The sequence below is a fragment of the Chlamydotis macqueenii genome, chromosome 4 (genome assembly GCF_036417535.1).
Source record: "Chlamydotis macqueenii isolate bChlMac1 chromosome 4, bChlMac1.mat, whole genome shotgun sequence".
Taxonomy (NCBI): domain Eukaryota; kingdom Metazoa; phylum Chordata; class Aves; order Otidiformes; family Otididae; genus Chlamydotis; species Chlamydotis macqueenii.
Window position 1 is genome coordinate 2916039 of NC_141559.1, and position 26418 is coordinate 2942456.

The 26418-nt window shown below is 39.3% G+C and overlaps 1 protein-coding gene across 1 annotated transcript; it reads left to right on the top strand.

The window, feature by feature from the left end:
- Window positions 1-2383: 2383 nt before the first annotated feature.
- LARP7 (La ribonucleoprotein 7, transcriptional regulator) lies at window positions 2384-23309 on the top strand. Its single transcript, XM_010115514.2, has 12 exons — window positions 2384-2592; window positions 4038-4138; window positions 4253-4336; window positions 6869-7033; window positions 7390-7504; window positions 9064-9438; window positions 10197-10326; window positions 13092-13225; window positions 14125-14243; window positions 17059-17218; window positions 19693-19784; window positions 22882-23309. The coding sequence occupies exons 1-12, from the start codon at window positions 2385-2387 to the stop codon at window positions 22960-22962; spliced, it is 1764 nt and encodes a 587-aa protein (XP_010113816.2). The 5' UTR covers window position 2384; the 3' UTR covers window positions 22963-23309.
- Window positions 23310-26418: the final 3109 nt, after the last annotated feature.

Consider the following 26418-nt stretch of genomic DNA (forward strand, 5'->3'; position numbering starts at 1 on the left):
TTTGGAACTTGGCTGTGTACAGGTTAGCACCAACATGTTTAATGTTTGTCTGTTCAAGAGTATAGATAAGTTACTGTAGATTTGTGTGGGCCTGTATTATTTTGGTTTATATTCTTTGCTTTCTTGGAGTTGCCTCCTCCTGCTGAATTGTCGCTCCTTTTCCTGGTTTCGCTCTCACACGTAAAGACACTGTGCCTTCATTTCATTTTTAAGAAGGCTAAGGGATGGCAGCTGTTTTGCTTTAACAGAGGGAAGTTTTGACCCTGCTTTTGCTTTCTCCTGATTTTAATTGCTTATCAGAATAGTGCTTGCAGTTGTGAGGCTGGCAGCGTAAGAGCTGACGAGTCAAAAATACAGAATACAGCTTGGAGCTGTTTTTCTTGAAGTTTGAATGAGAACCTTCCTCCTGGGAAGGAAATCCTAAGGTCGAGTGACCCAAATTGCTTGAAACGCTTCACACGGCTTCTTCAAATCAAGCTTTGCTGCACGTAAGTCACATCCATTATAAGATGTCAGTGTGGTCGTTTAATACTAAAAGTATCCGATAATGATGCTTTCCCGTTAACGGTGCAACTCTCTGTAGCCCTCAGCTGAGCAGCACATTGTTGTGCAGATTATTAATATAAATATCCTGCTGAAGGGCTCGAATGGAGCTTGAACTTCAGTTTCGATTGGGACTTTTACCTGGCTTATCTTTCCAAGGTAACTGTTGACCTTTCACTATCTTGAGTGGTCAGCTCACAGCAGGGGAGAGAAACTGATATCCGGCAAAGGAAGCCTGATTTGCACAATAATTTGAAGACCATTTCCATTTTTGTCATCCTGTTGTAGAGGTGGGCTTCCTCTGATGGTTGTACTCACGTTTCCTTCTCTGTTGCCTTGGCAGAGAGCTGAGAAGTCTTTCATATGATGATTGCTTCGTTAATTATGTGAATTTTTGTGTTAATTTCATTTTCAGAAAGCTGTCTGCTTTTGGCAATAGCGCTTTGTTTTGCTCATGTAGAATGACTGGTAGTTTTCAAGGAGGACTGACTAGCTACAGTGAATTGAAATGTGAACAAAAAAAGATAAAGCGTTAAAAAGTTTCTGGTTTTTGTGTTTTTTTTTTCCTCAAGGTAAGTCTGTACACGCAAGTCACTCCCCTCTAGCTTGTCCCTGGTTTCTAGGGGCCCGATTCTGCCGTTCTGGTAGAACTTGGTTTGCTGTTACAATCGGTGGCAGAGCCCTAAAAGAAAGGCCAAGTGTCAATTTAAGTGTAGCACGTACCGCTTGCCGCACGGACTGGGCAGTAGGAATGCGTTAGAACACATTCAGAAGCGGGATTGGAAGGGCTGGAATTACTGCTCCTAGGTAGGACCTTGGCGAGTGACAGAGTGCGTGGTTTGCGTTTTTAACGTGACAAAGACAATTTTAAAAAACAAACGATACTGTTCCCAAACTTGCCATGAATATCAACTAGGTGTCTAAGTACATATTTGCATTATATTTATTTATAAAGATTAATAGATGCTTCTCGTTTGGAGGTCACACCGTAAATTTTGCAGCGAGCTGCTGTGTCAGTGTGTGCTGTTTGCAGCCGCTGGCTTTATGCTGTATGCCCATGAGCATGGCCCTTCGGCCAGCCTTTTCTGAAGTCTGCTATAGAATTCAGTTTGGTTTTTTTTTCCCCCTCTGCTTTGCTTTTAAGTTAAATGGTAACTTCTGAAGTGTATAGCGCTCTGGGTTTTTTGTGTGCATTCTTTCTAATGGTTTGTACTGGGAGATACGGGGAGCGGAGAGCAAATAACTTCTGTCTTTTTTGAAGTCTAAGAAAATGGTTGTTGGGAGGGAAAATGCTTACTAGATCTAGTTTTAGAAGCCTCTCTTTAGCCAGTAGCTTGCTTTTCTGGTAACGAGGAAATTGTGTTAAGACACACTTTGTGACCCGCACAGACGCTTTAAAGAATTCACTTTATGTATGTATATAAAATAGCACTGCTTGTCTGGTAACTCGGGAAAGCAGCTGAAACTGTGAATCCCACGTCTGCTGCTGAAATTCAAAAGGTGCCGTCAGAAATGTAAGGGAGAGGGCAGACTGTTCGCAAGGTGTCCCGGATTGACACCACAGTAAAAATTTTAAGTGAAAAGTTGCAGTTTGGTACCAACTTGCCTCCAGTGAAATTCTGTGCCTGAAGAGCAGTACTAGGTGCCACGAGACACGAGTTCCAGCTTAGTCTTCACTGCACAGTTATTGTGTGATCCAGTTTTCCTCATCTTCTGTACGCTTTGTATTTCTCTACGCTATAAATAACGAATGGCACATATTCTCACAGGGCATGCGCAAAGGTTTTCATGCAAGATAAACCAAGAATGGTTACGGTTATATTTAATTTTCACTTGACAGAATGACAGGAATGGAGACCGAAGCTTCAAGAGACAAAGCCAGGGAAGAAGAAAGCACTGAACACAAAAAGGAGAGAGAGAAAAAGAAGAGATCGAGGGTTAAACAGGTGCTGGCAGATATAGCGAAACAAGTGGATTTCTGGTTCGGCGATGTTAATCTCCACAAGGATAGATTTCTTCGAGAACAAATAGAAAAGTCCAGAGATGGGTGTAAGTTTATATTCAGTATATTTCATTAAACCGCTATGTTTAACTTGCTTCTTCACTGTATTGCTGGTGACAGCTACACGTTATTTTGAGGTGCATGTCTACTCCTGAGGAAGGCAGTAGTTCCATGCTGGAAACCAGCGTTAGGATCAGCAGCTCAAGAGGCAGAGCCTGATACTAGTTTTTAGGAATTGTGTTTAGTGTTACTCTTTTCCTTTCCCTTATTACCAGCCAACGGTATCTGCTAGGGTAGAAATGACTGAGGGACCTTATTTTCTTTTTTAACTTTGTATACTTTTAGGAGTAAGCAGACAAACAAGGGTCATTTTGCCTGTGGAGGTACAGGACTCAACTTGCAGGGTAGACATATGTAGAAATTAAAATGTCACTTGGATTTGCAGTTAGATACAGATTTTTGTGTGTGTGTGTTTTCTGCATAAGTTTGATATGTGAGAAATTGTGTATTTGCATGCTACTGTGAGTTTCTTTTCCTTTAGCCAATTTGTGGCATGGTTGATTTGACTTCAGAATAGAAAACTGAGCTTGGTTCCGAAACTATTAGCCAGTTTCTGAAGAAATTAATTTACCCTTTAGTTGCAGTGACATCTGTGCTTTTGCTTTAAAAAACAGTATGTGTGTGGTAAATACAGTCTATCAGTATAATTGTTCAATTAACTGCGTTATGCCAGATGATCTGGAATTGGCGTGTGTCTGTAAAAAGAGATGGTCCTTTTCCATCAAAACAAACTAGCGGTTTCCCGAAGTGTTTACATATCTGTATTTTATTAAGCAGTCCATATTTATTTGCACTGTAAATCATTTGTCCAGTTGCCTTCTGTCAGAAGTGTAGCCTTCTAACTGCTTGGTCCTCAATTGTATTGAACTTCAAGCCAGTTTCAGAGAAAGGGCCTTCAGAAGAGTAAAACTGACCCTACATTTTCTAGATGTATTGAAGCTTGGATGTCTTTAGCTTTTTTATTAAGACTAATACCCCGTAATTTTCTGTCAAGGTTTTAGCAGCACGACTCATTGCCACTGAAGTGCAAGCAGGGGCTCTTTTGTGTTGGAAAGACTGTGTTAAACACTTAATTGAGTACTTGAAGGAGAGGCATGTTTTCCATGCAAATTGGTTTTGTTTTGTAAAGCTACATCAGAAAGGGGATTTTCCTCTTTTGTTTTCCAAGACAATAGTTATCAGTGGGGAGGGAAAAGAACAAAATTCCTTTCATAAAGGTGAGCACAAAAGAAAATTAAATATAGGTTTACTTGAAGCCTAAATTTCGATGGTAAAAAATTTCTGTAGATCCTTGACAGCATGGTTGCATGCTGCCCTTATGACTTGCACATTGTTTTACAAAAATATTAACGGAGTCTTACTGACAGATTAGAACACGTAAGGCTTTCTAGATTACTTTTTTCATCATTTGCACCTTTTTTTATCTCCCTAGATGTTGATATATCGCTTCTTGTTTCTTTCAACAAAATGAAAAAATTGACTACTGATGGAAAATTGATAGCTCGAGCAGTTAAGAGTTCATCTGTTGTAGAGGTATTTAATATTTCACTTTTTTTGGTACTTGCTGATGTGGAGTAAGAACCATAGTGGTACCGCAGTGGGCAGTAACCTTACGGAAAATGTTTGTGCATTTCTTGTTACTTTTAGTTGGATTTGGAAGGAACGAGAATCAGAAGACGCCAGCCGCTGGGTGAGCAACCAAAGGATGTGGATAGTCGTACCGTCTACGTGGTAAGGTTATGCTGGTTGTGTGTGCCTCCTGTCTGGCAGAGTGCTTTATTTCCACCTGTGGAAACTCTTATGCTTGCTGTTAATCCTTTAAGAGTGGAAAACCCACTGTGCGCTGTCTGTGCCAAGCTAATTGCATAGTCTTAGTTACTGTATTAAGAACAACAAAAAGCATGCAGCAGCCACAGGGTTTTGCTGGAGTTAGAAGACAGATTTCCTTTGAGAACATCATGGATTCGGTACAAGAAACGTTTGTATAAAAGCTAATAGAATTTGATTGTCTCTCAGCAACACTGGTACCAAGAAATATTTACCAATGACATCAATGTAGTCCAAGCTTTAGAGCAATAACTCTGGTAGTTCTATCAAACAAGAACTGGCTGTGTTAGCAAGATTATCAGGGGTACTTTATGAGGTACGGTCTGTTTACAAAATCAGAGGCAAGTGTCATGACACAAACATTCTTTTAAGGGCAGAATGTACCTAAATGAGCTAGTCTTATTTTTAGGAGGCTTAAAAGAAAAAAATCCTAATAGCATGCTATCCTGTGGCTACCTTGATACTGAAATGATTCATTAGTTAAATTAAAAAAGCTTGTGCTGCTGGAGAAATTCCACATCTCAGCATGACATTTCAGATGTGTTAGAGTGGAACAGCTATTACCGTATTGCTTATCCACTTAGGTGGTAGCATGGAAAGAGATCTGGTCGCTGAACTGTCACTTATGTAAATTCCTGTGCAATTTCTAAAATGGAATTGAAGCCAGCGTGGAATTCCCTTTGTTTCTAAAGAAAGCTCTTCATGGCTACTGTCTGTTTAGGTATATACCTGTAGTTGTTAGCAGCTGAATTAGTAATTTAAAACAGGCAACAAGCTTTCTGTGATGAAGATAGACAATAATCATGCCCCAAATGCCAGCCCATCCAGATAGAGAGGCTGGTTTACTCTGACCGTTATGTTCTTTAACAAAAGCCCAGAAAAGGTTATTCATTTTTTTAAGTACAATGTGCCAATCATGGTATTTCCCGAACGTGATCACAGGGACTGCTTAGAACTTCTCAATTACTTTGTCTATATCATTTTTGGAAAATATATTCCAAATTTCATGAGCTACGTAGTCTATGCATAGCTTAAGTACATAGCTAAATGGTTTTCTGCAAGACCAAAATAGTAAACTGGTGTGTTTTCTTAGTTACTGAGTTCATAGAGATTTTATTTAGAGAATACGTAGCAACCCATTGTCTTCTCTTACCCCTACCAAAAAGGGCAAGGTGTTTTCCTTTCCAAAGCCTAGTGTGTGTGAGGTATCTGCTCTCTGTACTGCAATTTCAGAGATGTTAAGCTCTGTTAAATGAGTGGTATGTCACCATGGGCAGGAGCAGAAGTAGTCCAAGTGTTGATGAATTTTGTTTCATTCAGAAGTAGGTGAAAGAGACTTTTGTGCTGGATTTATACAAAGGTTACAGTTAAAGCCTCCGCTGTGAAGGACTGTCTCCAACAGCAGTATGTTTTCTGAATTTATGCAGGAAGTCAAAGCTTTATTTCTGAACTAAAAATTGACACTTGAATATGTGTTTCTTTAAGGAACAGTAACTTCATTACTTTACATTTTTTACAATCTCATTTAATTTAGGGGAAGTTTTCATTACCTTTCTCTGAAATAAAGTTAGTGACTTTTGATATGCTTTAACATAAGCTGCACTTTGACATACACTATTATTTGGTACTCATCCCACAATATTTTTAAGGCTTCAGGTAACTGACTTTGCAGTTTTGTACCAAACCACAAAGAAACATTTCTCTCAGGGAGGCAAAGTTCATGCAAAATTAATTTTCTACCCGAGTGTGATAAATAATTTTCTCCTACACGAAAAACCTTTTAGTGCAGTAACTTACCCTGAAAAAAATGAAGCATTGCTGACACTCCGTGGTTGCATAGGCATGAATGGGAGAGTAGGGTTTTGAACTGTTCAGTTGGGTCTCTTCAGAAATTGATGACAGGATTTCTCTTTGGTAAAGGGAAATGTTTAGGAGCTGAGACATAATGTCTGCAAGCTGCTAAAAGGTGTTTCTATATTAAGGAGTTTATAGAAATAAAAATCAAGGCAGTTTTGTCATTCAAGAAGCTGCCTCAAAGTTTTTACTGCATCTGATGCAGTAGACAGTCAGTGCTAACGGCTAAACTTGAAAATGTCAGCTCCCAGCGGGAGTGTATCAGTTTGATTAGTGACTCTATGGACCTACAAGAATTTCCTGTGATATCTGTATTACTAACAATTAAAAAAAAAAACAACCAACAAAACCCAAAACCTTGATGCCTAGAGATCCACTTTCAGATCACTGTTTTTACTATCTGAATACTATGGCCTCTCCACAAGAATACCTAGTGAAATAAAAAAAAGTTTATCAACGTTGTCACATCAAACTTAAATATATTTTGTTGCAACAACTTTTTAATTAGGTGTAGTGAACTGTCTGATGCAATGGTCATACAGTACTGAGAAAATGACTTTTTTTTTTCTTTCTTTTTTTTAGGAGCTGCTTCCCAAAAACGTCAATCACAGTTGGATTGAGCGAGTGTTTGGGAAGTGTGGTAATGTAGTTTACATCAGTATACCCCGGTATAAAACTACGGGCGATCCGAAGGGATTTGCTTTTGTTGAATTTGAAACTAAAGAGCAAGCAGAGAAAGCTATTGAGGTGAGTAATGGTGCCTCTGGTCTGTTAACATTCTTCCTAATCATCTCCTTGTGATCTGGATGGTGGTGCCTTTGCTAGGTCACCTACAGAATCTTAGAAAAATTCCTAACGTGATAATTTAAAAACTGAGCTTAGCAGGAGTTAAGTTCCTGTCTCCTACCCTGAGACCTCAAATCAATTCTACAGTTCTTTAAAAGTGTAATTTTGTTAATAACAACAATGTATATGTCTGGAGTCATGAGGGACTAAATCTTTCTTGAATTAATATAGGACTGATGGGCTTAACTTGGATGAGTTTCTTTTAAAAAGAAAATAAAAGTTTTAGTAATAATTTGTGCATTTAATTTTTTTTTAAGTTTTTGAATAATCCACCAGAAGAAGCACCACGGAAACCTGGGATTTTCCCCAAAACAGTAAAGAATAAGCCTGTCCCTGGACTGAATACTAGTAACAGCAGTGTTAATAACACAGGTAAGTGTTATTAAGTTATCTGGATAAAGAAACAAACTGTTGTGTGCCTCAGCTTCCAAAGAGAGAATTTTGAATTTCTGTGTTACTGCAGTCTGAGGTCATGTTTCTTAAAAACTTAATAAAAATACAAATACATGTTGCTGTTTGTTTGTTTGGCCAATGTAGGCTTAAGAATGAAAGTGTGAAATGAAAATATAGTAAGTTTCTGCCCTTTTCTTTTTCTGCTTGATAAAGAACTAAATTTATCTTTTCTTGCCAGCTACCACCGTTAGTCATTGTTAGGCTGGCAGAGCAGCTTTCAGATTGTACAATAAATCATTATCTAAGCATTCAGCACTAGTAAGACAAATTTGGCACAGATGGTTTTAAAAATACTGAATATTGAAGGGAAAGATACAAACATAAGAGCAAAATTACTGACAATGTTAGTGCTGTTCAGATGAGTTTGATGATCTGCCACATTTCAGAGCAAACCTTGTGCTGTTCCCTCTGCTGAAACTTTCTGTGAGAGATCTATGAAAACAGTGGATTTTTGCCTTTCTTCCTCTTTGGAGCTCTTGCTGTTTGAGCAGAGCAGTCTATAGCGGGGTTAACTCTTTACAGCATATCTACAATTCCGCTGGACGTGGCTGACAATTGCTTGTAAAAACCCGGAGGATATTGATCTACTATAACTTACAACGCAGCAGCACAGGATTATGTTGCAACTTTGATCACTGAAACATTTTTCCTCTTTTCTGATGATGTGATACAATTTCCCAGACTTCAGACACCTTCTAATCTTTTTCATAAGCATAATGATGAATCATGTTACGTTTTTCACTATTATCTCCAATTCTTTGATATACCAGTAACTATTAGGACAGAAAAGAAATCAAAGTAAAAAACATGCTTTTTACACCCCAGACCACCGTACTCTCCACTGCTTCATACTCCATCCTGCCTATCATAACTTTGAAGCAAGTAGACAGTATTGAAAATAAAATATTTTTTTTGGTATTGGTTAAGTTAACATTCTTTAATTTAGTAGACAAATAGTTGTTAATTACGTAAATGGTGCGATATATTCATTAGGCCGAGTATCTCCTTTTATTCTTAGAAATTCTCAGAATACAAATTGGCAATCTTTTTTATTTTCTTGTCTTTGCTGTTTGGCTTGGAAGGAGGAAGGTATCTCTTCTCAAAGAGAAGTAAGGGATGACACAACAAAATGACATTTGTTCAGGAGCAGCAAAGAAGTCTAGCTCCTTTATTTATAATTGGAGAGAGTAAGTACTTCAGGAATTCTGTAGTCAAGCTGCCCTTGTGACCCAGAGGTCTTTCTCACTTTGTGAGCCTGAGTCTTATCTCAGGGTTTTTTCTCTTTTGCTGAAAATGCCTAGGAAGGGTTTTGGGACAATGTATTGCATCTCTCCTGTAGTTAGAGATGGCAGAGATGGGCATTTCATCTAACATCCCTGATTATCATGACATGAGATATCATGATTGTTTACTTAGGTCGGTTAATCTAATCTAGTTTTTAATCAGTGGCAGTTTAAAATGTTCTATTTTTAATGCAGAAGAGAAGAAAAAGAAGAAAAAAAAGAAATCCAAAATGAAGAAAGAGAGCAGTGTACAGGCGGCTGTAGAGACGAAGGAATCGAACACGGACACTAAAACAGAGCAAGTACCCAAGGCAAAAAGACACAGGACTTCATCAGAGTGTTCAGAAATGGAGGGGACCGAGACTCACAGGCAGCCCTCAAAGAGAGAGAAAAGAAAATGGGACAGGACAGAAAGCTCAGAGGTACCTTGGGAAAGCAGGCTGGGGAAGAGAAAAAGAACCAGCTCTGGAGAGTGCGAGACATCAACTCCGAAAGTCAAGAAAACTGTTCAAAAGGATGAAGTTTGTCCTGTAAAAGAGGAAACAACGGAAGCTCCAAAGGATTCCAAAGGTTAAGTTTGTTGCATGTCCTCTTTTTCTTGGTTTATACGCATGAAGGAAATCACATGGTAGATGGATCTCTGAGATTATAAAGGGCAGGCTTAGTAATGAGGGACAAGTCTAGAATAGGGAGAAAAGCTTGAGTTAAAGAAACTGCCTTCTTAGCGGTTATATAGAACTGTAGACTGAAAATATAACTGGTAAAGGTGGTTCTGCTTGGGTCAGTAGGTGAAAACTGGTTGTTAATGGTGCAGGCATAACAAGGTCAGTTTGGGAGTATGTGGTGTTCCCTGCAGTTACATTTAAACCTGGTCATGAGTCATTCCAGGGAGATAAGCTGCAGGGAGAATAGCAGAGAACTTTCAACACTGTGGCAGGTAAATCTCATCAGAAGTAAAAATAGCTGACAGAGGTTAATATCAATAGAACCTCACTGAGGTAAAGTATGGATTAAACAGTCAGCCTAGGCAAATGGCGACAGTATAAGAGTCTAGATAAGCAAGATTAAAATACAAAAGAAAAAGCTGCTGATCCCAGTTTCTTACATGAGATAAGGGAAAAAAAAAAGCAATAGATGAGATGAAAAGCTGCATTGAAATCACATTTTGGTTGACAAGAATCTATGATTAGAGGCTGAACTTGGGTAGTTGAGAAAGTGGACTACAAATTAGTAGTAGGTTCTAATTTTTGTGAAAGGAATCAGAACCAGTGTTCATTAAACTATTGTTGGTAATACTAAACATTTTTCTCTTGCACTTGTTAACGTAGAAGTTTCTGCAGAAGATGACAAAGATAAAAAAGACACATCCCTTTCAAAATCTAAAAGGAAACACAAGAAAAAACACAAAGAAAGGCACAAAATGGGCGAAGAAGTCATTCCCCTCCGGGTACTCTCCAAGTAGGTGGTGAAACTCATCTGTGTGACTAAGTTACGATACGCTGGGGAGGTATTGTTTGGTTCATAGCCTTTTTGTAGCACGAGAGGGTTCCATTTTCCGTGGTTGTTTTTTTTTTAACATTGTTTTCAATAATGGACCCCTGCACCACCCCCTCCACCCCCCCCCCAAAAGAAAGGGAAGTTGGTCATAACACTTCACTTAAAATTTCAGCCTGCAGTGGGTTTTTTTTTTTGCATTTATTATATTTTGTAGATTTAACTGCACAAGGCAGTAGTGACGGCCTTTTGGCCTCATGGTAGCTTTTTTTTTTAAGCTAGCGAACTTTTTGCCTTTCTCCAAACCTTGGGCATTTGGAACATATTTTTCCTTTTATTGCTTTGTAGTACCTCATTTAAAAACATTTATTTTCAGTATTTTAGTGTTTTCCAGGAGTATGCAGTCACGGGTTTTGCTCAATTTATTGAATTTTTTATTTATTGCTTAACAGGTTTCATTCATATACAATGATTTCACAACGTTTCCAACCTTGGGAATATTTTAATTCAGACTATTTTTAATTCAGACTGTTTTATCTGACAGTCCATCACCATTGCTAAAGTGCAATTCCAATTTTTATACGACAGAGTTGCATATTAGCAACAGTATTAGCCTGCAGCTGGAAAGGTTCAAATACCAGGGTTTTGAAGTCTGAATTACCAGCCAGTTGTGGACCGAGTCGTGCAATTCCAAAATACCCACAAAAAAAAAGATTTGTTGGGCTCTGTCAGGAGTCACCGCAACTAAAACATGGAAGCACTTACTTTTTAGGCATCCAGCAAGCACCTCCATGTTAAAGTAGAGGGGGTCCTTGCCAGCTTGTGTTACACTGTGGTGCAGAATTGGGCTTTATGTTTAACGTGGAGGTCGCACGTCCAGTGCAGGAAGTGTTCAGTTGAGAGAGAAAAAGGATTCACCACCACTAAAACATGGAAGCACTTACTATGCAGGAAGAAAGCAAGTACATCCACATTTAAGTTGTGGGGGTCCTTAACTCGTTAGAGAGACAAAAAAAAAAAAAAAACCACAAAAAAAACCCCCGAACAAATTCTTTAAAAAAAAAAAGCAAACAAACAACAAAACAAAACACGGTAGATTCATAGTTCTGGTAATGCAATAAAGAAAAATACACATTTATAACTGTACGTAGGCTTCTTAGAGCTGTAGCTAATTTCTAGAAATGAATTGAAGAATGAGTATTAGGAGCCACCGCCACTGAAACATGGAAGCACTTACTTTTTTAGGCAGCAGGTACCTCCATGTTAAAGCAAAGGGAGTCCCTTTTAAAATTCAAAAATTGCTCCAAATGTTTTAAACTCACAGGCGAGCGAAAAATTGTCTTGTTCAGTAACACTTAAGCGTTTAGTTCTTGTTGAAGAAGGTTGCCTTCATCTGCTTACGGCCAAAATTGTTCATTTTTCCTTTTCTGGATCGAGAAGTCTTGCGACTGAAGTGTAGGCAAAAAAAAAAAATCCTGGATGCTCTTTCAGTATTGCGATCAGGATTCACCTCTACTAAAACATGGAAGCACTTACTTTTTTTAAACCACAGAAAGCACCTCCATGTTAAAGTAAAAGGGGTCCACAAAAAAAAAAAGAAAACCCCCAGGAATGATCACCCATGCTCCTCTTCTTGCGCTGAGATTCGGAGACTACTGCATGGAACACAGAGAAAGAGTTTAAAAATGTAGTTAAAGGGAAGGGGCAAAACAATTTTAAAAGAGCATAAGCATTGCAAATACTTGCCTGGCTCATTCCCCGTGGCCTTCTCTTCCTTCGAGTCAAGTTAAGAGCCACCTCCTTGAGCTTGTATTTATACCATACCTTGCCATGGAACGGTGTGGCCTTCTTATCTCCCAGAATCGTTACGTGGGTCTTTTGTTATTTTAATGTCTTTGCTCTGCTGAGAATGTATGATCCTGGGTGAGTCTGGATGCTTTTTTTTTTTTGAAGTACACAGTTGTCAATGTTAACAGCTAAAACCATTACCACAAGATATCCTCCTCTTTAAAAATCCTCTCTCAGCCCGTTTGATAGCGCGGATTAGGGTAACAATGAGTCGTTCTCACAGTGGCACTGCCGGCATTGTGTTTCTGTGGAGCAAAGCCCTGGCTGTTTGCAGAAACATCTCCATGTTAAATGTATGTAAATATATAAATTGCTTCCATGTGGTGGTATTTTTTAACCAAAATGCATTTGAATAGCAAGGAATGTTCTTATCTCGGTGGATTTTTGGTGAGTTTAACCAGTTGTTGATTTTCCATCAATGATTTTTCTAGGAAGTAAGTGACTGATTCTTAATATAAAAACACAGGAGCGGGTTCACTGAACTAATGCAGTGAATTCAGAGTTCACTGTCTCTGAATTAGCTCTGAATTTAGTGCCTATGCTCTGTGTAGTTCCTGCAGAAAACACAGTTTGCCAAGCTGTTCTGTTTGTTTTCTGAATATGTAAAACAAATTTGGGAGTCACTGTATGTGAATGATAGGCTGATCTTGTTAGAACTTGCCTGGAATGTTAAAAGCTAAAGCAAAATAATAAAAATACAGATAATGACAAGGCTGAATCTACCACAAGTGCAGAGAGATCTGTAATGGTGAGAATGGTCTGCACTGCTCACCAAGATGAGCCTAAGCTGTTTACAAACTCTCTCTTAAGTTATCACCGAGTTTCTCAACTTGATTTTATTGTCTACAACTAACATGCTATGCCTGTGTTGCTGCTTACAGGACCGAGTGGATGGATTTGAAGCAAGAATATTTGACCCTTCAAAAAGCTAGTATGGCCTCCTTAAAGAAAACTATGGCTCAAATCAAAGCCGAGACCACGGCAGAGATGGAAACTCAATCTGAAAATGACAAATGTAATTCTGTTTGATGGTTTATCTTGGTTTTTTTTTTTTTTCATGATTCCAGTACATAAGTGATTTAAGTCCCGAAACACTGCTGAATGGTTTTATTTCCTGTAATGCTGGTGCTTTCTCTGTATGCCAAATACTATTAAAAGCAAACCCTCTCCTTTAGATAGATTTGAGACTAAGGAATTTTGTAAGTAAAAACTAACTAAGTAATTTCAGCATATTCCAGTAGCACTTCTTAAGCTTCAGTATCTTTTTAGGTAAATGTAATTATAAAAGCCTCAGAGAGGTAAATCAAGAATCACCTTTTCTGAGGATGTAACTTGGGCCTGACTTGCTTAGGCTTAACTGTAGCTGCAGCGATTTACCACACAATGTCTGTAAGACATTCAAAAAATGGCTTGCAGTTGGGCTTTTATCAGCTTTATGGTTTAAAGTAGCTCTGCAGTTCTAGCCTCTTAGTTAAATTTCTACATTTTTCAGACAGAACTGCTCTTTTTTTTGCTGTAGGTCCTCTGTACTTCACTAACCTCAATACTGACGTTTCAATGTCTGCTTATTTTTAATTGCTCTGGAACTGAGGGTTCAACTATTAACTATAATCAATAGAATATAAATTATTCTTATAAGTAGACACTGTAGGCCTTAAAAACGTCTCTAAGACTCTTACCTTGGAACTATTTTCTTTCTATTTTTTTTTTACTCACATTGACTTTACCTTGTGAACAAGTGTTAATCCTACATTAAAAAGACTTAATCTGCACTAGCAATATTTGATGCCTCCTGTTTCATTTCTTGTGCACAGTTGCTTATGTGCTTTCACAGCATCTTTCGTTTGTCAAACTAATACATGTAAAACTTTTTTTTTTTCCCTTTTTTCCCCCTTCTCTTTTCAAACTGGCCAGCCACCAGAGAAGACTCGGTCCCTGCTGGCAAGGCTCACACAATGGGGCCCCAGTTCGTCAGCGGAGTAATTGTGAAGATCATTAGCACCGAGCCCCTGCCGGGCAGGAAGCAGATCAAGGTAATGCCTTTGTAACCTGAGGGTGGCTGTTAGCCTTTCCTCTGACACTACTCCCCAAACGTTTGAATATGGAATACCATTTAAACAAGTCTTACCCATTTTTTTTTTTTTAATTTAATTGTTTGGCCAGTAGCTGTGTGCAGATTCTTCTCTAGTACCTGTGAACGGCAGGTTTTACAACGGCAAAATCGGGTGAAGAGGATGTTTCAAAGTGAAAATTAGCCTTCAGAGTGCTTCAAGCAATGTCAAGTTTGTCATGAAAATAATCACAAAACCAAATAATGCTCTAGAGGATGAGTAGTTCTTTCCAGTTCACAAGGAGAAGCTACAGAACACCGCACCCACTTTGTCTTCATTTATCATTGTGCCAGTAGTCATTCCGGCACAACTCGCCTTGAAAAGTCTGTAATAATATATTGGGCTTTTTACCATTAGCAGGAATTTGGAGCAAGAAGATGCTCTCTGCCTGAGAAAACAATTGTCTTTTTTTTTTTTTTTTTTTTCCAGTAAGAAACACACAATTACAAAAACTCAGTTCAGTGAGAGTGACAGCAGTAGGTCTCGTCCAGTAATTCATTCACCAATTTCTTTCTTTCTCCCCCCCCCCCCCCCCCCGCCAGCTCTGTGGCAAGTGCTCTTTTTTTTCCTCAGTTTTACAGAAGTGTTTAGGTTACTTTTATTTTTGTTTCACATCATGATGTGGAAGTTACACATGTCGAAGTAGGTTACCTCCTTATAAGGAAAATAGCAGTTTTGAGCTGCATGCTTTGGAAATAGAAATATTAAAAGTTTACCGAAGGAAGTAACAGGCTTTTTCCAGATACAGAATTTTCCATGAATGGGACACAGAACGTTTTCTTTCACAAATTGCACTTCTGGATGAATAACAACTGGAAAGAATTTGAACAGCTTAACTGATGTTGGAATAAATGTTCAGACCACTGAGGACAATGAGAGAATGGTTCAAAATGGGAGTTCTGAGGTGACTTATCAAAGTACCGATGTTTGTAAATGAGCAGTTCATTTGAAGCCGCTGCCTGCTTGCAAGTGTGTGAAGTTCGGTGTGTGCGTGAATCTAAGGAAGATGAGAGGCTTCTCTCACTGAAGACAAACTGATGACAGGGTTTCGCCGTGATCGGCCTGATCAGCCCAGGTATATTTGTAGGCAGCTGTCTGAGTGCTGGAGACACCGAGAGAATGTAGGAGTTGGCACTGGAACGTTTGAGGGCCTCTCTGGCTGCTGTATACACCTTAGGGTGTTAAGTTTGTGTCACAACTTCACGTTCTGTGGTCAGGAGGGAAGCTTACCGTTCCTGCTAGAGCCGAAAACAAACTTGGTTTGCTATTGCCAGTTATTCTCTTGGTTTAGTTTTATAGGAAAACTAATACTTTATGAAAGTAAAGGGGGACAAAATAAGTTTGAGGTGGCTTTTGCCATAATTCTCCATGTCTTTGATTCCCAGAATAAGTAGATAAGCAAAACATTTCACAAAATGTTGGCGGACAAATAAGACTAGGTTTTTAGGGAGACATATAATTGCAGAATATAACTGTATTTGGAAGAACCCATCATCTTCAGGGCGTGCCAGCTCTTTTTCAGGTCAGCCGTGGAAGCTGTGAACTGTAGTAGACGCTTGCTGGATTTTTCTGGCCGTCCTAGTTGCTTTTATGAAAGGTGTAACTTTGTCTAAACCTCACTGTGCCTGTCTTCCCGAACTGTCACAGCTACAGCAAACACTGCCACAAAGCAATACATCTAGGGTTTTTTCCTTAATAAATTGTCAGAATTTATCTGTAATTGTGATTGTGTGGCAGGCTTAATTAATTCCAGACATTGGAAGGGGTTTGCAGTTTTAATATTATTTTGACATTTGAATTTTTGACTTCACTACCTCAATATTTTGCTATAAAGATGCTTCTTGGAGATGGTAACACTTGCCAGCTCCTTAAAACCCTGAGTTGTTGTAGTTTTCCATGTAAGCAATGCTTTGGGATAGCAGAATGAAGAGTGGAAAGGAGCTTTGGTTGGATCTCAGATGATCTCAACAGTATTGGCGCTTTAGTTTTGCTTTAAAGCTGTCCTTGGTGGTGGAGGGTTAAAAGCAGTCGCGAATTCTTGAATGGAAGCATCTTACTTGAACTGCCTGCTGTGAACAAAATTGCCTAGGAATGTGTGGTCTCAGTTAATTTCCCTAACAGCAGGTATTACAAGTGAAGTTCTTCATCTGAAAGAGCGTGTGTGACTCTTACTCCTTCAGCTGCTAGTGAAAATTTTCAGGCAGAGGTCACTTGATAAAGATATGAAGGGTTGGTTTACTGTTTCTCATTTCTCAAATAATCTGCTGTGAATGAGCTTGCTTTTGTATATTTCCTGCATAGAATTAAATTTGCTGTTGGATCAACATTGTAGTACACAATTTTTCTGTCTTAAAAAAAAATCTTTACAGATCCGTGTATTGAAATAAATGGATAATTGCTGATGCTCCGTTAGTATAGTTATGCAAAAAAAAAAAAACCAAAACCCCAAACCCGAACATCTTCAGGATTTACTGCTTTAAATTGTTCTTGGAGGGCAGGGTGAGAGATAAATAGATGTTGTTAGCTCTTAAATCAGAATTCAGTTAACCTTATTATGGAAAATGTTAATTGTAAACTATCTGACAAGATATTAATTGATTAAATGAGGAAGTTCTGCTTCTACTTCATGACGTTTTTTAAAATGTCAGTGATCTACAAATGGTCAAAAAGTCAATAGTTTCATAATCTTTTTTATAATTCTGATACACGATGTGTGTTCTTTCACTTGCTTTGATAGGATGCTTTGGCAGCGCTGGCTGGTGTTGCATACGTTGACATGCTGGAGGGAGACACAGAATGTCACGTCCGTTTTCAAACTCCCGAGGATGCACAGGTTGTCATGAAATCGCACAAGGAGATACAGATCAAAAACAACTGGAAATTCGAAGTTCTCACTGGTAAGACTTCTTTTTTTTTTTTTTTTTTTTTTAAGGGTAGTACAGGAGAAGACTGAAATACTGTGAAAAAGATTGTGTGTCATGGTAGTTTTATGGATATATTTAGAGATCTTGGTAGCTGTGGAAAAGATTGTATTTTTTCCCTATGAGTCTTCTAATTTTGCTCTTAGAATGAAATTAGTATAACAGTAAGGGGTTGGTGGTTTTTTGCACTGTTCAGAGGAGCATAATGATTTTTTTTTGCCTTTATCAACTGAATTCTGTTCTTTTGGGATTTATTTCTGTATGTCACTTTTAGTGACAATAGACTGTAGAACTTAATTCACATTTCAGCTTTATGAATATAACATTCTGATGATGCAAAAAAAAAAGAATTTTCTTTAAAATACTGAGCCTATGTTGAGCTTATGTGTGAAATAACAGGACAAGGATCTAACAGCATAAACACACTTAGAAGGCGAGTGCTAAAAAACCACTCTAACTTTTCTTTTTCCCAGGAAGTTCAATGACTTGTGCCAGAGTAATGCCTTTTAAAATAGTTTTTACACTAAAATTTTTACTGGCTTACTTTGGAGCTTCATCCTGACGTGTGTTGTTTTTTTCTTTTTTTTTCTTTTTTTTTCTTTTTTTTTCTTTTTTTTTTCTTTTTTTTTCTTTTTTTTTCTTTTTTTTTCTTTTTTTTTCTTTTTTTTTCTTTTTTTTTTTTTTTTGTTCTGTGCTGTCCTAAATTTTTATCTCATATTAGATGATTAGACTGGGCTGGTCTTCCAGGTACAGAGAAACCTCTCTATGGAAGTGAGGGATGGAAGAAGGGAGGAGTGGGGAGTCTCGAATTTTTTTACTGTATTCATAAAACTTTTAAATTCTAGACATAGACTAAAAATCCTCAATGTGCAAAAACCAGTTAAAACAATCAAGATGAGATCTCTCACCTGTGCATTTAAATATTTTAGCACAGGTCCTGACACGGGACCCAGTTCCGTGCGTGCAGGGGTGTAAACCATAGATACCAGTTAAGGATTGCAGAAGGAAGAGCTGCAACTGAAGCATTAACCTTCATGATCATATCAAGGTTAATTAAAGTTAGAAACTTGCTGAATGCTGCTAATGTCATTTGGAGATGGGTTTGTCTCTAGAGTGTGCTGTGATCCAGAGATCCAGAAACAACTTGAAATAAAGCATTTTACAGCTGTGTGCTCAGTGTGTATGTCTCTGGTTCAGTATCCTGACATAAGAGTGCAGTGGTAGATTAGGAGTAAGTACTGCATTGTAGGAGCATTCCATTCATAGTCTTAAAGAGGTTGGTTTTGTTTTTTGGGTTTTTTTTTCCCCAAACTGGTTCATTGAAATGAGAATGGAGAGGCTTCTGAAGAAGTAACTCACAGTAAGGATTTCAGCTTTTCTTGCAGGCATAAGGTGAATACAGAGAATAATAATAAGGAAGGAATGTTTAATGCTCCCTGCTGCAGGGACTGAAGCTTTCCCAGTAATATTTTAGATTCTAGAACTTTAACTGAATGTCTTCAGCTTTTAATCTGACAAGATATTAAACGTCTGTAGTAATATTTACATGTGATTATGATTGAAGGTATTAAATAGTGCTGTTAAAATGTATGCAGAATTGGTTCTCAGAATTACTAATTCCGTAACTTCTGCAGGATTTTTTTCCAAGATCACCTGGAAACTTCACTGTAACTGAAGATTACCCATGAGGCCGTACAATATTACATCACAAAATTCCCATCATGATAGTTACAGCACAAACCAGAGGAAACAGTGGCAACTGCTGCTTACTGCAAAACAGCTGCTAGAAAAGCTGCAGAGTTATTTCTTCTCACGTTCGCCCCCATGTTAAAGTATTCCTAACGGCGCGTGAAGTGCCCAGAGTTTGCTTCTAACAATTGTCTGGATGAAACGAAATCATCTCGGTCATTCTTACAGTAATTATTTTATTTTCTGTCTGATAGTTGTTTAAAATTAGTCAGAGGTTGAGTACATCAGTAAATCTAAGGGCCTCTGAGCGCTATGGTGAAACTTCTGCTGAAGCTGAGCTCCTTCTGCTAATTACATGTAGAGAGTAGTGTTTGCGTATTTCCTCAGTTCTTAAGTTTGGAGAACTCCTTGCTTGGGAAAGCTTGGTTAGATACAGTCCAGTCCTAAGGTTAATAAAATCCACAGGACCTTGATTTCCAGCTTGTACAGAACTGAGACCTCGGTGTCAGCTGTAAGCTTCTTAGGACAGTTTCTTTTCTTTGTTCACCTTGGTGTGTGCTGGTCAGATGTTGCAATGCTGTAGGATTTCTCAGACTGTGAGATTTAAGACTGATGGGGAAATACTTGTTATATTTCCCTAACAGGTATTTTCACGTGTGCTTACCTTAGAAGAGATTCCTGCTCATTGCAGCTGAAAACGCTGCATCCGTTGGTATTGAATACTTTTACGCCTGTACTGTAATGTTAATTTGTTTTCCAAGGTGATCATGAGCAACGTTACTGGCAGAAGATTTTGGTGGACAGACAAGCTAAACTCAACCAGCCTCGAGAGAAGAAGCGGGGTACGGAGAAGGTAATTTGCAAGTACATTTTTCTTTCTTGTGCAGCCACGGTTGAAAATACGACTGTTTCCGTGTAGGTCTAGATACTCTGATACCGAAACGGCCTCGCGTCTCATGAAATTTCCTTCCAGCCTTGACCTCGGTGTGCTCTCAGGCCCCAGTGTTGAGGGAGTGTCGCAATGAACTTGCAGGCTGCAGTCCCCGCTCCTGCCCCAGAAGGTCCTTCCAGCCGTGAAGGGTTCTTGATTAAGCCGGGCAGATCCTTTACCTGACAGAGAGGAGCCATGGAGTATTTCACAGGCGCTTTATTGCCAGGTTTACCTCACCCACATTGCAGATAAGGTTTCTGAGTTGGCTTTAACCTCAGTCTTTACGCTGTCGCTTGCAAAACTTCAAAATCATCTGACCTTAATTATTTGCTAGTGACCTTGGAGACTTTTTGTTTCTTAGATGATCCGGTGATGCATGCAATACCAAAAAATTCCTTGCTGTTCGTAGGTAATTGAAAATAAATATTACATTGACCTAGAGGAACAGCAGTTGTACAGGTCAAACCCTTGTCTTGTACAAGGCGTGTTTTGCACGTATTATCTACTTTGTCTAAATGTTATTTCATACATCCTGTAGACAAGTGAATCTAGTTCTTTTAAACAAAGGTGTGCATAAAGAATTTCCCCAAATGACTGATTTAATTTTCTTAAAAGCATAAAGATGGCATTGCCTCTAGCCGTTATTCTTTAATATAGGCAGGAAGGCAGTGTGGAAATTTTAGAGCATTAGAGCCTTTCACTGAGTGCTGCCAGACTTTTTTCCAGTTTTTTTTTTTTTTTAAAATGTACTTTTACTTTTTTAAACAAAAGGTGCCAGTGGCACTGTAGGTGCCCTGCTTTCAAGTTTCTGTTCTTCATCTTTTGAAGACTGGTATTTGACCGAACTGGTGTAAATTGCCCGGTAACGTACCTGCTCTAGGCTCGCAGGTATAAACCGTCTCAGTTCTGCCTAACAATAGCAGCAGCCAGGGTGCAAAGTGCTGCTCGCCCCCCTTCCCCAGCGCCTGGCCGCTCTGGGAGGTGTTCACTTCAAAGCCTGGTGAGCACTATTTAGATGCTAACGCTGGTAAGCAAAACATCAAGAAAAGAATGCCTCGCTCTGGTCAATAACCCTTAACCCCTTCCTTGCTTTTTCACAGCCTGTATGCCAGAAATACAGACTGAGAGTAAGAAAAACTGTGTTTCTTTCTCGGTGCGTTAATTTTAGTCTTTTTATTTTAAAATTCTTCCAGAGTACTCACAGGTTGACTTCTTTTGAAGGCTACAATAAAAGGAAGGAAAAAATTAATATAATAAAAAGTAACAATTCGGTTGAAAAACAGCTGAATATGCCACTAGAGTATCTTTCTGGTAAAGATCTATTCTGTGAAAGTTTTTAAAATCCTGTACAAGAATAGGCAGCCTGTCTTGTTCCTTATGTTTTGTTTTATTATTATTTTTTTTCATCTTATTCCTCTAACAGTTACCTCCTGAGCTCTTGCTTGTGGCTTAGGAATCTTAATGGGGTGTCGCAGTAAGGGCTTGTACCTTTGCTTTTGGGTATTGGTATGACTTTGTTGCAGTACTGTAGTTAAATCTGCATGGTTTGGTATGGATGCTTTAAAAACAAGCAGGTTTTCAAAATTGTTCTCAGTCTTTTGTTTTCTGCCTGAAGACACGGTGCACAAAAGTTGAACGTTAACAGGTTGGTTAGGCTCCGCAAGAGCGTTTCTCATTCCGCTGTACTGGGAGCAGCTAACTTTCTCATTTGCCAAGAAATGGCATGTATTTTCTGTACAGATCAAGTGACTGCACATGTGTACTTGGAAACAAATCTGCGGAAGAGAAACAAACTGAAGATAAACTGGAGGGATTATCCAAATTTTAGTGGTATTTTGGAAAACAAAGTTGTGGTTTTATTTTTTTTTTTAATTACATGGTCTTCAGCTTTTTGCAGGGAAGCAAGAGAACTAGTTGACCTGCTTTGTGAGGGAGCTGCTGCTGAGATTGTTGCCCTAAGGTGTAAATATCATACATTTTCCTAGATAGCACAGAATCTCTGTAATAGATTTAGCCCTGCTCAAGTCAAGATTTAGATTCCCTGCCTGAAGTGGGAAGCTGTGGGGATGGGGAAGAATGCCCTGTGTCCTCTGAACTGCTGTGGAGCACTGCCTGTCAGAGCAGTGGGGTAAAGAAGGTGTTCTAGCTGGTCATCTTCTGCGAAGCAAGCAAGCAAGGCTGCCTCGGCAGGAAGGAGAAGGAATTACTGCCACAAGAGAAGGCTTCTCTGGTCAAAGAGGGAAGCTGCAAGGACTTGTGGTATTACCGAGCCTGAGACAAGCTGTTGCAGCAGTACCAGGTCAGCTCTTCCAGCTTAAATTTGTGTAGGGGAAAAAAAAAGCAGCACCCAGTACCCTCGTAATTTAGTCAGTCTCCCTAAAATGCAACTAAAAACCAAACGCATCCCTGGTCAGACAGGGTTTGAGTTAGTGATTCCTAGCACTGGTGTTCCTCCAAACCGCACTGTTCTTTCTTGAGGTGAATTCTCCGCAGGGATGTGATGCATGCTGTGCTGTTTTCCCAGCCTGCAGGATGGCCCCCGTCTGGATTTCAGGGGTTTTGTTGCTTTGCTGACTGAGTGTAGAAAATGACACGATATTCCTAAGACTTTTTTTTTTTATGGTCTGACCTTGTTTTTGTTAGATCAGTAGCAGCATGAATCCAATAAAAGGGTGGGTTTGTTTTAGCTTACTGTATGGGACTGTGTTTTGGGGTTTTTGAACTTGTAATTTTATTCTCTTCAACCATGTTGGGAGGAAGAAGAGGTGGAATGGAAGATGCTGCACTGTCCGGAGACTGAAGAGATGCCTTACTGCTTCTGATGGTTCTGAGGCAATACTGAAATAACTTTATCAGGGCTGCTTGAACTTTTTTTTGTCAGATGTACAGGTTAGCTCAGCTGTTGAAAGTAGCTTTTTAGTAGGAAGTTCGGTAAATCAGTGAATCATGTTCATGATTATGTGAAAATAACAATGCAGTTTTCCTCTAATCTTTTCTACAATATTTCTCCTGTTTGCAGTTGATTGCTAAAGCTGAAAGAATGAGACTTGAAAGGACTCAACGAAAAAGTCAACATATTCGCTTCACTGAAGACAACTAACCAAGACTGACTGTGACCTTGAAAATGAACTAGGTATTTAAAAAAACCAACACAACTGAAACCAAACCCCACAAACACCACTGCTTACTGCAACTAAACCATTTTTAAGAAGGCATCAAAACCTGTTCCGTTTGACTCATCATTCTGCAGAGCACGAGTGTGAAGATCTGTTCTGAATCCCTTTTTGAAATAGGCTGAATGTCTGCTGCTTCTGAGCCTTTAGGTAAAGCTTTCTGGAAAAAAAAAAATGTGTTAAGAGATCTTGCTTTGGTTCACTTCGGATTTTTTGTTTTTGTACGTTGAAGTTTTATACACTAGGTTGTGAAATAAAAAGGCTTGAGAAATTTTCGGTTGTGCATCTCTAATTCTTCAGTCTGCTTTCTGGCAGTATAAATAATAAACGTGGTTAATGCTGAATAAATCTCTCTAGGCTCCGTTTAGTCCACCGGACTGTTTAAAAATCCAGCAGAAGGATTTGATAATCTTCTGTGTACTGTAAAGTGGCTAGGACTGTCAGAAAATATGTCACTGAGAAGTCTGGAAAACAACTTACTTGCGTGAAGTGCAGGCTAAACGGAATTTAGACTTTTACTTTTAGAGGAATCTTCTGGAGAAGAAATAAGAAAACCTTGGTTACCTCTGGTAACTCTAGCTCCAGAAGTAATTATCACTTACAGATAAGTGTTAAAGTCGTGTAGTTCACAAGTTAAGATCGTGATCTTGATGTACTTTATCAAGTATTTCATTGTAGACTGGTAATATTAAAAAAAAAAAAGTAAAATTGGAGTGATGTAGAACTTATATGTGACTAAATTTACTGTTGAAGGGCTCTCCATTAATGTAAGGATCAATTCACGTGTTTATTTGTGAGATTCTTTCAGTGAATTTTATTGCAGGGGAGAATAAGACACTAAGACATTGGTTTATAAAAGTGTGAAACTTCCTTATAAATAGAAGAATGAGCAAGTTATTTGGAAGCTAGAAGTACATGCCTAAAATACCAACAGAGCCTCTTGAAGGAAACTGTGTCAGTGACGCTCCAGGCGATTTTGTGGCTGTAGATTTTGGTGAGGTAGGTTAACGTTTGTACGTTTTGTGCTGTGGAATGACTGGGGCAGTGCAGGTGTTGGAAGGATACATATTGTAATAAGTAAAGGGAAGGGTGAGGATTTCCAAAAGTCAATGGAGAGGGTCTAGCAGCGATCAGACCAAAGATAGCAGAAATACAGAGGGGGGGGGGGGAAAGTGCGAGATAACAGGCAAACTTCGGGGGGGGGTGGGTGGAGGGGAAGAGCTTGCTAATAGTTCTTGGAAATTGCATAAGGACAATTCCTCCTAGGGGACTGCAGGGGACAGGTGGGGGGGAAGGTGTGCCAGGCACTCTTGTCTGGACTTGAGCATTCTTCAGGCGCTTAGTCCAGCTGGAGGCTTTTTTCATTATTAGATCTTTCACTCCTGTGTTACACTAGGTGGGTCAGGTGTTTGATGACACAGTAGAGAGAACTGAGATAACTAGCTATGAAAAGAATTGATTAATTAGTGTCTTCTAGGCATCCTGCCTGAAAGACAGAATTTTTAATTTCCCCACCATCACCCCCCATTTCTGAAGTGTGGAGGGAAATAAAACCCAACAGACTGGGTAAAATGTTTTGGATTTTTCTGCTGAAATTCATTTCAGTAAAAAATTCATCCGTGTTATAAATAATTCAGATCATAAATGATTCAGACGTCTTGTGTTTTGTGGAGAGTGGAGCAGGATTGCAGAAGCATAACTTTGGGAGGTTTGCTCTTTTATTAATAATTCCTGACTTGGACACACGGCCAGAGAAGTCACCCTTCTGTTCCTTTCCATATTTATGCAGTTTAAGTATTTACAGTGAAACATCAGTTTTGTTTTTCTCCTTTTTCAAACTACCACAGAAATCGGCTTCAGCAGGGAAGAGTGGTGTTTAGTTCTTTCTGAAGAAGCTGATAATAGAATTGTTGTCACTTATTTCTGAAGTCATGCATGGAGAGTATGCTCTACGTGCTTTTACAAATGATCTTGGATTCTCAAGTATGCCAGAATGGTTTATGTATTTATTTTTTTTTTTTGTCTTAAGTACACACGACAGTTAATACCTGCTGCTGTTATCCCTCCCCATCAACATATTCTAAGAAGAGGAGACCATCTGTTGGGTTTTATCATCCCAGGAGTTACATCCCTAAAGGTACTTCATATTCGACCTTACCAATGGAGGGTGCCTTGAGCAAAGTCTGACACATGTACCTGCTGTGGGTTGTTACATTTTCTGCTCGGCTGTTTTTCTTGTAGGAACTTCCAACAGTGACTTTTTTCCTTCCCCTTCCCCTCCAAAAAAGTACCACATTTTATTTAAAAATTCAGGATGATGCTGTAAAATTACGGGAATTCGTAACCTTGGACTGCTCATTGGTTTTTGCTGCTTTTTTTCCGTTTCCCTTGACTGCTGAGTGCTTTGAAAGCACATCATAACACATAAATCTGCCTGGAGCACAAACCAGCGTCGATTCTGCTCTTCGTGACCCGCCATAAGGCTGAATCGGAAATTATTTTTAGCGCTCATATTTTTATCTCTCTTGTACTAGCTGCAGAACTCGGTGTGGCAGCAGCAGGACTAACGCTGACCTGTGTGAGGCCTTTGGTGCCAGCAGAACATTTGGATTTGGGTCTTCAATTAAAGTGAGCTGTAACGTTTGATTGTAGATCTTGTCATCCATGATCTTGTCACCCTGAAGGCTTCTTTGATTTCTCCTCTGACGCATCGCTTCCAAGTTTAGAGATTGGCCGCCTGCGTGCTGTTGTCTTTTAGCAAGGGCTGTTGCAGCTGCCTCAGTGGCGCAAGCTTCCTGACTGGGACTGTGTGGATAAGAGTTCAGAAGTAAGGGGGACACGAGGAAGAGGAGGAGGATGGGAGGGGAGGTGCGCGCTGGTTGGTGTGCTGGCACCAAAGACTGTTTTAAATGAGCGAGTGGAGCACCTTAGTGGTGCAGAACAGCAGCAGAGCTGCTGCGTGCCTCTAAGGGACACTGCCGCTCCCCGCAGCTTCAGATACATGCCCTCCTGTTTTGTGGCCGGCTGCCTCCCACGAGCTGCGTTTGTCCAGTAAAAGTGCTGGAAGGAAGAATGTGGTTTTCTTAAAACACCCGTGCTCAGAAGCAGCAGCCAGATAATCCGCAGTTACTGGACCTGCGGGTTTTTATCAGCCAGCAGTCCACAGGCGGTGCAGTAACACACTCGCCGCGTGATGCTTGTATCCCACTGCCCTTTCTACCTGGGAGAAAAGCATTTTTATCTTTTGATTTTTCGTCTCCTGTTAACTTGTAAGTTTCTTGTTTGACTGTCCTCAGTCTTGGTGTCACTTGGTGCAAGCAAGAAGTCCAGGAAAAAAAATTAGCCCTGAATTACAGTTCCCACAGGAGACGTGAGTTGTGAGA

Bases quoted from the DNA above. Each gene is read 5' to 3' on its own strand.
- LARP7 (XM_010115514.2), top strand. From the start codon at position 2,385: ATGACAGGAATGGAGACCGAAGCTTCAAGAGACAAAGCCAGGGAAGAA. The intron at 4,139-4,252 runs GTATTTAATATT...TGTTACTTTTAG, and splicing joins AGAGTTCATCTGTTGTAGAG to TTGGATTTGGAAGGAACGAG. The intron at 7,034-7,389 runs GTGAGTAATGGT...TTTTTTTTTAAG, and splicing joins AAGCAGAGAAAGCTATTGAG to TTTTTGAATAATCCACCAGA.